The sequence below is a fragment of the Myotis myotis genome, unplaced genomic scaffold (genome assembly GCF_014108235.1).
Source record: "Myotis myotis isolate mMyoMyo1 unplaced genomic scaffold, mMyoMyo1.p scaffold_m19_p_19, whole genome shotgun sequence".
NCBI classification, from domain to species: domain Eukaryota; kingdom Metazoa; phylum Chordata; class Mammalia; order Chiroptera; family Vespertilionidae; genus Myotis; species Myotis myotis.
In genome coordinates, this window is record NW_023416323.1 from 499531 (window position 1) to 515844 (window position 16314).

Below are 16314 nucleotides of genomic sequence, written 5' to 3' on the forward strand. Positions count from 1 at the left end.
GGGGACACTGGAGACACCCTAACAACTCCAAGCTCTATAATTGGGCACCACCTGAGTGAGGGTTCACCCCATACCTCTGCTGCGACCTGGGGAGGCAAGCTCGTAAGTCCAGAGAAGGGAGGTCACGTGTCCAGGGCCCAGGACTGCTGAATGCGGAAGCTGGTGAAAATGGCTCAGGCGGTGAGTGTTTGCTCAAGAGGCAGGCCTGAGGCCCGAAAACAGTAAGTGGGCACAGGCAAGGCGCTGGGCCTCATGGGTAAGAACATAGGTGCAGCGAGGTCACAGCAAGCAGCTTCCCCATCTGTGACATGGGAGTTATGGAAGCCCCATCAGAGGACTGCTAAGAGGAGGAGGAGGGTGAGAAAGGGGCCTGGCCCAGAGGGCCACTGTCCCCATTTTACCGAGTTTTTCAACCTGCAGGGTCTCCTTCCCAGACCTGGGAGAGTCACCCATACCTGCTCTCTGCCGTGACAGAGGAAGGAAGGCACAAGGGGGGGTTGTTGAGTTTAAGTTAAACACCCACATGAATTTATTAAATTCAGACTGTGTTAAAGGGTGGCGGTCTGGGAGAAGGGGGCTGGTCAGGGGACGAGGGACAAGATGATGAATGGCCGCGGGCACCCCAGAGGGGCCCTGGCCTCTCCCCTGCCTGGCCCACCCCCTCAGCAGTGCTGCATCGGCTTCACCATGATTCCCAATGGTGCTGGGCTGGCGGGGCAAGATGGCTAAAACACAGGAACAGACAGACAGACGGCGCCTCCACAAACCACGTGCCCTGGCCTGCCCCAGCCCCCACACCATGCACTGGGCCCTGGCCCAAAAGGGGTCTCCTGCCGCCCCGGCCCAATCTGTCCAGGGAAAGGGCAATGGGGAGGGGAGGCGAGGGGCCTGGGTCGGCTGGGGCGGTGTCACCAGGAGCAGGAGCAGACGACGATGACCAGGAACAGTTAATCCCTTTTTTTGTCCTCTGCTGGTTTTAGAGGGACTTCCTGGGGCTCGGTGGTGGAGCTGGCCCCCTGGGTGGGCTTGGCAGGCATGGGCGTAGAGGCCTCCTCCCCGGCGGCGGTGGTGATTGTGGCAGGGTCAGGAGTGGGTGGGGATGAGAGGGCCCCTGTGGCTGTTGGGGCCTCGGCCGTGGGGGCAGTTGCTGTCGGTGCCTCACCACTCATGCCAAACTCATTCACCCGTGTGGGGTCGACGCGGTAGATCCACCGTTGGTAGAGGTAGATGAAGAAGACCACATCTAGAGGTGGGGTGAGGGGGGCAGTGTGAGGGGAAGGGGCCCAACTGGCCTACTGTCGGGGGTTGGGGGGGTCCTGCAAAGATTGGGCCTCAGATTAAGCCCCCAGGCTGGGAACAGGGCACATCCCTTAGCCCAGGCCCCAAGTCCTGCCTGTGCCTCCCGAGCTGCAGTGGGAGCCTCCCGCCAGCCCACCAGGCTGCCCGCCCAACCAGGCTCACCGTCCCGCAGGCAGCCGATCCGGTACATAACAGGCATCTTGATCACAAAGGCGAACAGGTCATCGATGAAGGTGTTGAGGGCCTTGTAGGTGAGCATGCGCCAGGGCAGGTGGGCCACAGACTTGAGCTTATAGTTGATGAAGAGCTGGGGTGTCATGGTGATAAAGCCTATGGTGGTGGTAAGGGGACACCCGTGAGCAGAGGACGGGGCATCCTAATCCTGGACCTCTCTGACCTCACTTCCGGCCTCCTTCCCGTCACTTACTCTACTCCGGCCACAATGGCCTGCTTGCTGCTTCCAGTCCCCCAGGCACAGGCTACTTTAGGGCCCTTGGACGGCTCCCTCCTTTGGCATCTTTCATCTCCTGAGAGAGGTCTCCCTGACCGCCATCTAATGTGCACCCTCACCTTGACCGTCCCCAGTACCCATCATGTGCTGAGTCGCCTGTCCACTTGTTTACTGTGTGGGTTCCCCTGAGGATGAGGACCTAAATGCACCTGACCTCCAGGAAGCCTCCCTGACTCCAGACCCGGCCAGGCTTCCCTTCGAGGCTCCCCGTATGCCACCCCTGCCCACCCTGGGCTGTCCCTGTCTGGGGATGAGTGTGTCTCCCACACGGGCCTGCTCACCGAAGGTCAGCAGGAAGCCATAGAGCATGCTGAGCACCCAGGAGTACCAGCCCTTGTGCTCCAGGTACAGCAGGCTGTAGACCGCGTAGCAGCCCAGGAGTGGGAAGAGGATCCACGACAGGTACCGAAATGCCATCTGTGGGGCACAGGGTGGGGTTGGAACCCCACTTCTCGGGCCCCACCTGGCACCCCTGCCTCACCCACCCACACCTGGTCTGGCCAGCCAGCCTAGGGGAATTTCCAGGTTGCTCTGGGAACTTTGGATTCAGACAGGAAGTATACATGGCAGGTGGACGCTAGAGGGTGTGACACAGGCCATGAAGTGTAGACCCGTCAGTTAGGGGGCAGATGCCTTCTCTCCCTCCGCCACCCCGACAACTGCCCATCCCCCGGGCCCCCAGGAGCGTGTGGTGCTTGGAAACCCTAGAGGATACTCACATCATCGTACACTTTCGTCGAGGACTCGATGTACGTGGACTTGTCTTTGAAGGTTGGGCGGGGGAAGAGTCCTGCCACCTTGTGCTCCCGGTCCAGCTTCGGGCAGGGAGGGAGGCCGTGGTCAGCTGCCGTTCCCCCTGCCAGCTCTAGTCCCTGCCCTTCCCCACTGTTCCCAGTTCCCCTGCCCCACATGTGACCTGAAAAATCCCCTGGTGCGAAAATCCCCTTGGTCCTGGGAGTGCAGCCGGCACTGGGAAACACCCGGGGCCAGCTCCAGGGTCTGGCTGACCGAACAGTCCCCCTCCCAACCCCTGGCAGCCCCCGAAACAGCATGGCCGCCCAGCCTTACCCGGACATCCATGACCTTGGTGATCTTCCAGAGGTCAATGAGGACCCCGATGAAGACGCTGACCTGGACCACGAAGTTGGTCTCATTGTCCAGGATATAGAGGAGGACCACGAAAGACTGGAAAACTCCAAAGAAGACGGAGCGCACGGACAGGCCCTCCAGGGACTGCCGGCTGTTCCAGAACTGGATATCTGTGCACGGGAGTTAGGGGGAAGCCAGGAAGTTGAGCTGAGTCCTTCCCGCAGCTCCCTCAGGCCCCACTCTCCTCAGACCCCAGGGGAGGTGCTGGGTCACCAAGGGGGAGGGGTGCACAGGACCCCCTCCCACAAAGAGCCTCTGCTTCTCAGGTGCCACCTGAGCACTGGACAGGCAGGACCTCTGCAGCCCTCACAGCTGACACCGGCCCCCAGAACGCAGTCTCTCGACTGGTGACAGTGACTGCTGCCAGGTCCCAAGTGCTCACCACGTCCAGGTGCTAAGGGCTGGTCAGAGAAGCCACTTCCCTGTGGCCTCACAGCCTGGCCTGGCAGCATCTGGCCGGCAGCTGGGTCTTTGTGACACCAGACCTGGGCTGTCCACCCTGGTGCCAGGCGCCTCCCCTGGTTGGGAAGACCTGGGACACGTGCTTCAAAGCCATCTCCTCCAGCCCACTGCCCTGAAACCGCGAGGGAAGTGGCCCACAGCCACCTGGGTACACACAAGGGCCCCGTGCTCAGGTCTCCAATCAGCTCCTTCTGATGCTGCTCCTGGACCCAGCCCGCAGGGCCCAGGTCAGCCTTCTCTGAGCCCTGGGCTCCCCGTAGCTGAACAGGGATAACAGCACTGGTGGATCCCGCCTGTGTTGAGCGTTTAAGACCCGCAGCCACAGGAGGCCACCACCACAATGCCTGCTTTACAGAGGCAGCCAGCCGTGGTCACACAGGGCCGGCTTTGCACTGAGCCCTGGCCATCCACCTGCTCTGGTTCTGATTCTGGAGCTCCAACACACTCGGCAGGCTCCTCCATCCCCCATCAGACCCTGAGATTTAAAAGGGAAATTCACAGAAACCCCCCAATCCTGACCAGGGAGAATGGGTCTGGAGACGGGGTTCTGGTGGGGGTGAAGGGATCCAAGTCCTGTCCCAGCCCACGGAGGCAACAAACATGGGCTGTAAAGCTGGGCTCACCCAGGGCCCACTCCTGCCATGTGACCTTGGGCGAGTGACCACCCACTCTGAGCCTTCGTTTCTCATCAGGAAAAGGGCCCCCAGTGACCCAGCTCCCAGTGAGCAGGAATGTTGGTGAGCGGCACCTGCCCAGGCACAGGAATATTCCACAGGCTACGGCCGAGACCCCCTACCAGGGGTTGGCACTTACTGCTCAGTTCTGATGTTACAATCTTCACAATGTAACTCTTGCCCTAACCGGTTTGGCTCAGTGGATAGAGCGTCGGCCTGCAGACTCAAGGATCCCAGGTTCGATTCTGGTCAAGGGCATATACCTTGGTTGCGGGCACATCCCCAGCAGGGGGTGTGCAGGAGGCAGCTGATCGATGTTTCTCTCTCATCGATGTTTCTAACTCTCTATCCCTCTCCCTTCCTCTCTATAAAAAATCAATTAAAAATATATATATTTTTTAAAAAGTAACTCTTAATCTTGGAATATTGTCTTAATAATAGTAATATTTATTACTATTGTCCCTTCCAGAGTGGGCCTCCTTCAGATTGTGGGTCTCTAGGAAAGGAAGAAGTGGCCGCAGGGCCTAGGGGATGAAAGTGGGTGTTGGAGCCGGCTGCCTGGGTCCAAATCCTGGCTCTGCCAATTGGGAGCTGTGTGACTGCAGGCAAATTACCTAACCTCCCTGAGCCTCTGCTTCATCGTAAGCACAGAGGTAACAACAGGCTTCCTCATGGGGCTGTGGCTGTGAGGACTCAATGAGCTAACTAATGAGGGCACTCAGAACAGTGCCTGCCCCATGGCCAGCCCCCTCAGACCCTGGCCATTGCCACTGTTGGCCTTTGGAACGTAGGGACCTTCTGGAAACTGAGCTGTCACCTTCCCATTCGGGTGGGCCCCATCCACTCCACCCTGAGGGACCTTTCCCAGCAGGCAACCTGCTGGGCAGGCTGATGGGAGCAGCTCTGGGGCTTCCCTGCTCTGGGCCTTGGAGTTCCCCAGCCCAGCCCCTCCTGCAGCACCACACCCAGTAGATGGAAGTTTCTGGACTGGGAGTTTTGGGGCCATCATCCTGGCCAGTTGACTAGGCCTTTGGAAAGTGGGGCTGAGAGACCCCCAGGTGGGGAGAGGACCTATGGGCGAGGAGGGAGAGAGAGAGGGGCCAGCCTCCTCTGGTACCCTCCCATCCCCAGCCCCCCATGGCCTCTCACAGGCCCCAGGGTCCCACCCCTACCGTTCTTGAAGGCCAGGAACTCAAAGACACTGTGGACGATGGACACGATGATGGTGAGAGCCAGCAGGTAGGGGTTGGTCTCTAGGAGGGCAACCTAGAGGTGGGGGGGGGGGGGAGATGCCTGTGAGCGCTGCCATGCCCTTGCTGGGGGGCCGACCTCTCTCCTCCTGGACTCCCAGAAGAACCTGCTCACAGACCTGACCCCCAGGACTACCCAGAGAGGGAGTGCGCATGATAGGCAGAGATGGACAGATGGACATGGCGAGGCAGGCAAGTGATGGAGAGAGAAAGAAACAGAAGAGAGGAGAGAGGCAGAGACGCAGTGATGGGGAGAGAGGCAGAGTGACAGAGATGGATGAAGAGACAGTCGGAGTGAGGAACGGAAACCCAACATGAAAGACAACCCCAGGCAAGCACAGCCGAGTCTCAATGGCACAGACATAAGCAGAGAAAGATGGGGACTCCAGGAGTACTCAAGGACACAGTGACAGAGAGCAGAGACATCAAGTCAGAGCCCAAAGTTGTGGGGAAACGGGCTATGGAACAAGATCAGGAAGGGGCGGTCCGGAAGGGACTCAGAAGGCCTGGCCAAAGAGAGAGAAAAGCTGAGACAGGAGGACCACAGAAGCCTCAGGGATGGGATCCCAGAGCCAGCGAGGGCTGCAGGAGGGAGGGCACCTGGGAGGTTGTGAAACTGGTCAGGGAGCACTGGCCGGAGGTCCCCAGGCCGCCAGCCTGGCCCACTTCCCCTTCCCCTCCTGCAGCCCAGGAGGGTGCTGGGAAGCCCCCGCCCCCACCTCACCTTCACCGAGTCCTGCTCCTCATCTGACTGCTCGTACAGCTCATCACCCAGGAAGTTCCAGGGCGACTTGGTGCTCTGGGCGGCGTAGAGCTGCCAGCGCCAGAGAGAGAGGGGGCAGAAGGAGACGCGGAGCGGCAGGCTGGCCAGGCTCTCGTTGATGGGGTAGTAGTCCTTCTGCAGGTTCCAGTAATCGTTGAAGTAGATGATGGGGTAGTAGTCACCGCTCACGGCGTCGAATTTCACGTCTGCAGGCAAGTGGGGCAGGGGCACTGCTCAGCCTGGGTTGGAGCCACGGACACCCGCAAGGGTGGGGAGACCCCTTAGGCCTCCAGAACAAAGGTGGGATATTCAGATGGGCCCCCTGACAGACACTGGAGGACAGGGGCAGGGAAGAAAGGGGAGTCTTCAGGCAGGGGTGGGGCAGGGGGAGAGCTTGGGTAGATGGAGACAAGGAGAGCCAGAGGGGCTGGGGGTCTCACACTGGTCCAGGGGCGGAGGCACGCTGCCCTTCACCCACGGTGTGTGGTCGTCCACAATGTTGATGGTGATGTTGGGGTGCCAGTGGGAGATCACTTCTACAGGCCCATAGTCCTCGGCCCTCTGAGGGGAGACAGGGGGGTCATGGGGCTCAGAGGCACCTGCACCTGAAGGCTCCCATGACAATCGTGACAGCAGAAGAGCAGCCACTACAGTGACCATTGGCCTGCCACACGCCAGCCTTACAGACCCCATACCCTGGACCCCCAGCCACCTGACAGGGGGAAAACCCAGCCTGCAGATCTGGATGGGCCCATATGCCAGGCTGCAGACAGCCCCGCGTGCAGCTCCACACTCACGGAGCGCCTGCCGGGACCACCGCAGAGAGGAGGATTCCTGGCACCAGCACAGGTTAACACCCTGGCGCCCCCAGCCCACCTGGAAGAATGGGGGTGCTACTCTGTCTGGCTGGGCTCGGGGTCTGACTGCTTGGGTGTGAATCCTGCCCTGCATTTCCTGGCTCTGACACTGTGGGCAAGTCTCCCCACTGAAAAGGGGAATGGTAATGGGACCCCTCTCACCCTGAATCCTCCCACTTCCTGAGAGGCAGCTCAGCTTCCTAGCCCCTTTTCCAGAGGAGACTTGACCAAGCCCTCACAGCAGCTCGGTGGTGGTGCCAGCTGAGAGCCCGCATGGCTGCTGGGCCGGGAACAGCCTGCCCCCAGGACCCAAGAGCTCCGCTCATGTACCTTGATCATTTCTGGATCGGCTTCTGTCTCTCCTGTCAACAGGTTCTTGGTTTTCTGAAACCGCCGGCGCTTGTACTTGTTGATCACTGTGGAGGGGGACGGGGAGAAGGGGTGGATATGAGACCTGCTGGCACTGGGGGATCCAGACCCCTCTGCCTACCAACAGCTGCTCACTGGTCTCCCGGCTCCCACTACCCCACATGCCAAGTGGCGATAACGCTGACCGGCAGGCCAGAGCTGCCTGCCCTCTCAAACCTCAGTCCCACTTTCCCCATTTTTACAGTGACGCCAACAGCCACCAAATGACTCGCGGCAGAATCACGGAGTCTTTCTGCTCCAGAACCTGCTGCGTGGGTCCCATCCGGCCCGTCCTCCAATCCAACCACAACGTCCACCTCCAGGCCGCATGGTGAGCCAGCCCTGGCGTCCCCTCCTGGATGACTATAGCCACCTCCTCACTGGCCTCCTGGGGCCACCCTTGCCTCCTATGACCTTCTCTCTGCCGGGCAGCCAGCACTTCTTTTAAACCAAGTATCTGACCCTGCCCCCTGCCCTCCTGCTACTTCCGAACCCCAGGCAGCTCCTGCGGCCCCAGCAACGCACCTTCATGCCCCATGCTCGCAAGCCCCACCGACCTCTCAGCCCTTACCCCTCCCACCCTCGATCTCCTCACTCCCCTCTCCTCACATGCGCCAACCTGACCCGTACGCACTATGGCTGGGAACTTCCTGGTGGCTCTTCTCACCCTCAAGTCCCTGGTTAAATGTCCCTCTTCCTAGGGCTTCCCTGCGCACCCCACTCAAGGAGGCCTCCAGGCGGGCTCCTTGCACTGTCTATTCCCTTCACAACATTCCCTGCCTCCAATCCAACTGCCCATCGGTTTGTTTGCTGTCTCTCCCCACAACCTGTCTGTGAGCCCCAGGAGGGGGTGGGCCCATTTGGACACTGACATATCCCCACACGGTTCTGGGCCCAGTGACGACCCTGGAATACACCAAAGTAAACAGGCGAGCTGCGGGCAGTTCAGAAGGCCCGGAACCACCGGTGTGAGAAATCCTTTGGGGCTGTGAACCCCAGCCAAGAGCAGCCTTCACTTCCGCTTGCAGAGGCCAGGCTGGCCACAGGCTCTCTGCCTCCCTGCCTTGAACCATGCCAAGACTTGCCAGGAGGAAGGGGCTGGTGCTTGCTCAGCTCCACCCTGCTTGGGTACTTTTCAGCACTCCCTATCCCTGGACAAAATGCAGCCTGCCCCTCCTGTGACTTCCCCATTTGTCCCGGAGGGGCAGGGAGAGATGGGGAAACGGGAAGGGAGCTGGTCAAGAGCGGGAGCCCTACTCTCACACGAGCTAGGGGATGCTGGAAAGCGTTGTCACTTCCCGGCCTCGGTCCCTCCTCTGGAGAATGCAGGGCCATTGTGAGTGGCTCTGCGCTACAGAGCCCAGCCAGAATGTCTCTGCACGTCACAGATACCCAAACCACCGGGCCTGGATCCCTCGCATCCACTCAGAACCAGGGCTAGAGGCTTCTGAATTCCACACACAAGCTCACGTTCAAAAACATTTCCGGACGGGACGTAGGCTTTCAGCCCAGAGCAGCACCAGGGCCTGCTGCTCTGACTGCAGCACAAATACCAGCCCAGCACTTCTATCAACACAGGTGAGACCTTGCCCCACGTCCAGGGGGAGCAGTAAACACCCAAGGGTGGGCATCCTGAAGAATGAATTCCGGGGACACACTCCGCTACTGTTGCATTCCTGAGAGAGGCTGCCGCGGGAAGGGAGGAGTCGGGCTCCAGAGGCCTGGAGGAGGCGGCACAGGAGAGAGGCTTTGGCTCGGGGGAAGAACATTCTACAACTTGGCAGCACCCACACGGATTATAATACAAGACGGACCTGGCTTCTGTGGGAGGAAAGAGCCACCTTTCCTCGGAGTTGAAGCTTCTAGAAGTGCAGCAGCCAGCATGGTGGTCACTGGCCACATGAGGCTGCTGAGCACTGGCAGTGTGGCCGAGCGGGTGTGCTGTGAGTGCGAAACACACCAGGTTCTGAAACTCAGTGCAGAGGAAGAAAAGAACGTAAGGTAATCTCAGTGATTTTTTATACTAACTGCATGTTGAAATGACAATATGTTGACCTCAATAAAATTACTACTAATGTTAATTTTATAGTTTTAGGGGGTTTTGTGTGTGTGTGTGTTTTTAAAATATATTTTATTGATTTTTCACAGAGATGAAGGGAGAGGGACAGAGAGTTAGAAACATTGATGAGAGAGAAACATTGATCAGCCGCCCCCCGCTGGAGATGTGCCTGCAACCAAGGTACATGCCCTTGACCGGAATCGAACCCAGGACCCTTCAGTCCGAAGGCTGACACTCTATCCACTGAGCCAAACCGGTCAGGGCATGTGTGTGTTTTTTATGTGGCCACTAGAAAACTTAAAATGACTTAGTGGCTGGCACTACATCTCTAGGGGACAGAGGTGCTCTAGAGGACTGAGTGCTGGCCCTGTGGGGGGGAGAGGGACTGCTCCCACACTCTCATTTTCTGCCCTGGAATTGGGTGGCCAGCTCCAAGGGGTCCCAGCTGTGGGGCAAGCCTGGGTGATCCTGGTGGGCCTTCCAGGTCCACCAGCTGCAGACACCCGTCACAGTGACTGTGACACCATCTCACCACACAGCGACAAGGATCTCATTTACCAAAGGCAAACCCACAAAAATATGGCATCAATGAGGGTAAATGACATGCAAGCCAGCAGCCACCCGACTGGGTCTCATTCAAGCAACCTCGAGGCATCAGGCACATCCACCCCAGGCCCCTGCCGAGCCCCACTTTTGGGGACATGTTCTCCAGGACAGCCCCTGCAGGCCACACCTCCTCAGCGCACCTTCGCCCACATCTTCGCAGGTCCCACTATGCGGAAAGCAGTGGGCGCAACGGCCACAGCGCACATTCCAGACCCGCTCACTTCACAGCACTCAGTACACTTGGGGCACCAACTTTTTGTTCAATCCAGTGTAGGTAAGCTTTTTAACAATTTATTTTTTTTAATATATTTTATTGATTTTTTTACAGAGAAGAAGGGAGAGAGAGAGAGTTAGAAACATCCATCAGCCGCCTCCTGCACATCTCCTACTGGGGATGTGCCCGCAACCCAGGTACATGCCCTTGACCGGAATCGAACCTGGGACCTTTCAGTCCGCAGGCCGACGCTCTATCCACTGAGCCAAACCGGTTTTGGCAAGGTAAGCTTTTTAAATCATGTTTTATTGGGCTTGTTTTTTAAATATATAAATTCTAAAAACATATCAAAACTGTCCAATCATGACTGTCCAATCACTTCCGGGTCGGCCAGCATGCCCCTAACACTTCCTTGATGACAATGACATCCCTGGTTGTGGAGGTGGGGGAGGGGATGGGCTCTGAGACAAAGTCCATGAGAAGGGCCACACCTCAGTAAGTCCAGTCACACTTACAACTTAGGCAGGGAATAGTCTGTCTACCCCTGACATTTTTCCTCATGTTTGAATTATCCTTCTATTTCCTCCTAAGGCTTTCCTCTATTTCTAGTTCCAGTGTAACACCTCATCCTAAACTTCTTAACTTCTGAAGAAAAATCAAAATGTGCTCAAAGACAAGCTCTCCAATTTAAACCTCCGCACTCCAGGAACATAAGTGATTTAATCACTGGTTGCCCCAAAGCATTCTTTGTTTCTTTTCAAATGTGATGATGATTCTTTTTTTTTTTTTTAAATATATTTTATTGATTTTTTTACAGAGAAGAAGGGAGAGGGATAGAGAGTTAGAAATATCGATGAGAGAGAAACATTGATCAGCTGCCTCCTGCACACCCCCTACTGGGGATATGCCTGCAACCAAGGCACATGCCCTTGACCAGAATCGAACCCGGGACCCTTCAGTCCGCAGGCCGACGTTCTATCCACTGAGCCAAACCGGCAGGGCGTGATGATGATTCTTCATACGTTTCCCTTTTCCATATGGGCACGTTGGCTTTTAGAGTATCAGTGGCCTAGCTCACAGCTTTGAGGCATGCAGCCCCGTGGGCTGAGCACACAGCAGTGGCTTCCAACCTTTTCTTGGCCATGCCCCACCTAAGCATCTCTAAAATCCTGATGCCCCCGTGACATATAATTCTTATTATTCAAAAAATGAATCCTAGTCACATGGAGGAAGCCTACAAGGCCATTAACTTGGTCTAAACAAGCTTCCAAAGAACGTGGCATCCATGAAAGAGAAAAATAAAAAAACAAAAGGACAGTTGAAGGACTGAGGAAGAAATCACTAAGAAATTGCTAAAAAAAAAAAAAAAGTGATATAAAAAATAGCAAATAAAGTTTCAAAACATAATAGAGAACTGGAATGCATAAATATGTCACAATACATATTTATATACTAGAGGCCTGGTGCACGAAATTTGTGCAGGGGAGTGTGGTCCCTCAGCTTGGCCTGCACCCTCTCCAATCCAGGACCCCCACAGGGGACAAGCCTCTCACAATCCGGGACCACTGGCTCCTAATTGCTCGCCTGCCTGCCTGATCACCCCTAACCACCTCTGCCTGCCTGATCACAACTAACCACCTCTGCCTGCCAGCCTGATTGCCCTAACTGCTCCCCTGCTGGCCAGATCATCCCTAACTGCTCCCCTGCTGGCCTGATCGCCCCTAGCCACCTCTGTCTCAGCCCCACTCCCAGGACCCAGGATTCCCTGTTCCAGCCGGCTACAGGCACCCAAGACCCAGGCCAGCTGCAGCCACAGGGGACAGTGGGCAGGTGGCTTCACACGGGCCACAGGCGCAGGCGCCCAGGATATTGGCGGGGGGTGGGAGGCGGCGGCTTCTCCGGCTGGCAGTAGCCTGGGACCACAGGGCGGGTGGCTTCTCCATCTCCTGAGCCACAGGTGCTGGTGCCCGGGACTGCGGGGTGGGCAGATTCTCCATCTCCCAGGCCCCAGCCAGCCGCAGGCACTAGCACCCAGGACCGCCGGCGGGCAGCTTCACCCAGGCCCAGCTTTGTCAGGAAGGACATCCAGATGGTCGTCCAGAAGACGCCTTATCTAATTAGCATATTACCCTTTTATTAGTATAGTTTGTATATGAGGCCCCTAGAACCATAAGAAATGCATAAAATTCACTGTTAATAGCTCATTCTCCAATTGCCCCCTTAAAAATCAAATTGGGCCCTGGCTGGTTTGGCTCAGTGGATAGAGCATTGGCCTGCAGACTGAAGGGTCCCGGGTTCGATTCCGATCAAGGGCACATGCCCTGGTCGCAGACTCAATCCCCACTAGGGGGCATGCAAAAGGCGGCCGATCCATGATTCTCTCTCATCAACGATGTTTCTATCTCTCTCCCTCTCCCTTTCTCTCTAAAATCAATAAAACTATACTTACAAAAAAAAAACCAAATCAAATTGGCCCGGCTGGCGTGGCTCTGTGGTGAGCGTCGACCTATGAACCAGGAGGTCAGGGTTCAACTCCTGGTCTGGGCACATGTCTGGGTTGTTGGCTCAATCCCCAGTGTGGGGCATACGGGAGGCAACGACTAATGATTCTCTATCATCATTAATTTCTCCCCCACCCCTGAAGTCAATAAAATACATCTTTAAAGAAAAATCAAACTGCCCCGTGCGGGCATGCCCCCCACGTTGGGAACCACTGTTCTAAGCTCTTTTCCCTTCAAAGTTCTTTCTCGTGGTCCCTACAATGACGGGTACTGCACCACAGGGTGGAGAAGTTGTAACTGGAGACTCATCTACTGGAAGTTCCTCAGCAGTGAGAGTTATTATACCTTTAGGTTTCTCTTCAACTTCGTATCTTCCTCAAGGGGCTCCACAGCACTACCCTCCTCTAATGGCAGGATGACGGCCATTTCATCTGCTGACTGAGCAGGAGGAGCTGATCTCCAAGCTTGACATATTCTTACTTTTCTTCTGAACTTTATTTTTATTGTTGATACGGTTACAGATGTCCCCATTTCTCCCCCACCTTTGTCCATCTCCACCCAAGCACCACATATTTTTCTTTTGAATCCTCACCCCAGGATATGCTTTTATTGATTGTGAGGGATATAGAGAGAAACACTGATGTGACAGAGAAACGTTGTTCGGTTGTGTCCCCTACTTGCCCAATGGGGGATTGAACCTGCCACTTGGAATGTGCTGACTGGGGATCGAGCCCACAATCTTGGTGTCCGGGACAGTGCTCCAACCAACTGCACCACCGACTCAGGGCTAGACATGCTCTTAAGGAACAGCCAGTACCACCCGATTTGTGACATCGGCCAATCCGGATGTCGTGTTTCTGTCTCTTTCCACAGCCACAATGCTTTTATTTCTTGTGGCACAGAAATGGTCCCTGAATGAATTCCCGTTATTTCAGCACTTTTCACAAAATACAACACTTAGACCTGGCACCACCGTACCATCCCTCCAGAGATCGCCAGTCCAGGGTCCCAGCCGCAGAGACTGGGCTATTTTTGTATCAAAATAAGAAAGACCTAACCACAAGAATAGAAGTGTGTCTGTTACCACACCACACACAAAACAGCTAGCTAGATCAACACCAAATTCACAGGCGCAAAAAATGAACTTGAGATGGAGCTAACAAAATTTGCGGGTGAAACTCAAGTACAGAGAGAGATTCCTATGACAGCCAATTAGGAGACAGTGGACTCCGGGACAGAGACACAAAGAGTGAGCGAAAAAATGCCAACACTCACTAACCTCACAGAAAAGGAGAAATTGGACAGGAAAGAAAAAATAAACACGTTCACTGTGTGGTTCAGATGTAAGTAAGAATCACACACTCACCCGGCTGGAGTGGCTCAGTGGTTGAGCGTGGGCCTATGAACCAACAGGTCACGGTTCGATTGCCGGTCAGGGTACATACCTGGGGTTGCAGGCTCTATCCCCAGTAGGGGGCGTGCAGGAGGCAGCCAATCAATGATTCTCTCTCATAAAAATATATTTTAAAAAAAGAATCACGCTGAAACCGGTTTGGCTCAGTGGATAGAGCGTCGGCCTGCGGACTGAAGGGTCCCAGGTTCGATTCCGGTCAAAGGCATGTACCTGGGTTGCGGGCACATCCCCAGTAGGAGATGTGCAGGAGGCAGCTGATCGATGTTTCTCTCTCATCGATGTTTCTAACTCTCTATCCCTCTCCCTTCCTCTCTGTAAAAAATCAATAAAATATATTAAAAAAAAAAAAAAGAACCACACAATCATTTGAATACTAAATGTTAATCTAGTCAAAATTATGTTAATGTGCTAGGACTTCCTCTTCCAGAGTAAGAGGTCAGGAGATAATATCTAAAACTGAAAAGCCAAGAAACTGAGGTACCAACTTGTTATTGAGAGCCTTGGAGATTAAGGAACAGAAGAAACAGCTAAATGAATTTGAAAGCAGTTGCCTGTGGCGGGTAGGAACTGGGGAAAAGGGGAAGAGGGAAAAGGGGACTGATGAATCTCACTGTTCCGTTTATTATTTGAATTTTAAAGCATATACAGCCTGGCCGGCGTGGCTCAGTGTTTGAGTGTTAACCTATGAACCAGGAGGTCACGGTTCGATTCCCAGTCAGGGCACACGGCCGGGTTGTGGGCTCCATCCTCAGTGTAGGGGTGTGCGGGAGGCAGCCGATCGGTGATTCTCTCTCATCACTGATGTTTCTGTCTCTCTCTCCCTCTCCCTTTTTCTCTGAAATCAATAAAAAGTATATTTAAACCATATACAGTTGACCCTTGAATAACATGGAAGTTAACTGCACAGGTCAACTTCTATGCAGATTTTTAAAAAAAAATAACTGTATTGTTTTTGAACTGCGGTTGGGAGTCCATGGATGTGAAGAGCTAACTGTATGCACTGATCTATGCCATCTTATATAAGGAACTTGAGCATCCTCAGATTTTGGTACCTGCTGGGGTGCTGGAGCCAGTCCCCCAAACATACTAAGGGAAAATTAAGTTTGGGGGAGTAAAAAAATTATACAAAATAAAAAACGGGGAAAAAATTTACACACACATTTTCAACTGTGCAGAGGACTGGCACCCCAATCCCTGTGTTATTCAAAGGTCAAGTGTACTTCTAACAAGAGAAAAGAAAATAATTTAAGGAGATGCCTGGGCAGAGAAAACATTTCAATATTAGGCTGTGTCATAGCCACAAACAGCCACCCCCGACCCAGGGCTTCTCAGTGGTGACTCAGTCCCATCCGATGGGGATTCACCTGGTGGGCACCCAGCGAGAATGAGCATAGGGGGCCTTATCTAGTTCCAGGGCCCTCAGCATCTTGCCTTCGAAAATAAAGGGCACTGCTCAGAGGCGTGTGTCTGAGAATAGAGGGCTCACAGCAGAGCCACACAGGACCATCTGAACAGGTCACCTGGGACACAGGCACTGTCCCACGAGACATCTCAGGGGTGACACACGTGTGCAGTGCCCATTCACGCGGACTGGGTTGACACAGATGCGATTAGAGGTCACACTGAATGAAACAAATTTCAAGGGGCCTCCAGTCTCCCTGTGCTCATTAAATCAACCCATTGTCCATTCACAGGCTATTCTTAAGCAGCTACTTCTACCAAGCCAGGTGCTACACAGGAGCTGGTCCATCACCTCCCCTTCAAAAGTCCCCTTGTCCACCTGTTCTTTCTTTCTTTAAAAAAAAAATGTGTAAATTTTTTATTACACATTTTTACGTGTACGTTTTTATTGATTTCAGAGAGACAGAGAGGGAGAGAGAGAAAAACATCAATGAGGAGAGATAATTATCAATTGGCTGCTTCCTGCACGCCCCCTTCTGGGGATCGAGCCCGCAACCTGGGCATGTGCCCTGACTGGGAATCGAACCATGACTTCCTGGTTCATAGGTCAACGCTCAACCACTGAGCACAACAGCGAGACCCACCTGCTCTTTCTAAGCCCACTGCTCTCTTGTCTGCCTGAGGGGTGTCTACAGAGGCACAAAGGATGGGCCTCCAATCCCAGACTCCCTGGGCGCAGGCTTCCT

At 54.8% G+C, this 16314-nt stretch overlaps 1 protein-coding gene across 1 annotated transcript in view; it reads right to left on the reverse strand.

Annotated features, from left to right (window-relative positions):
* Positions 1–497: 497 nt before the first annotated feature.
* CLPTM1 (CLPTM1 regulator of GABA type A receptor forward trafficking) overlaps positions 498–16314 on the reverse strand; it is a 33067-nt gene continuing 17250 nt past the window's right edge. The window contains exons 6-14 of the mRNA XM_036345833.1: positions 7296–7381; positions 6549–6669; positions 6070–6314; positions 5268–5361; positions 2879–3069; positions 2530–2625; positions 2092–2227; positions 1462–1629; positions 498–1243 (exon numbers count right to left, since the gene is read on the reverse strand). Coding sequence (XP_036201726.1) covers positions 948–1243; positions 1462–1629; positions 2092–2227; positions 2530–2625; positions 2879–3069; positions 5268–5361; positions 6070–6314; positions 6549–6669; positions 7296–7381 — 1433 coding nt within the window. The 3' untranslated portion in view covers positions 498–947. The remainder of the gene's footprint in view (positions 1244–1461; positions 1630–2091; positions 2228–2529; positions 2626–2878; positions 3070–5267; positions 5362–6069; positions 6315–6548; positions 6670–7295; positions 7382–16314) is intronic.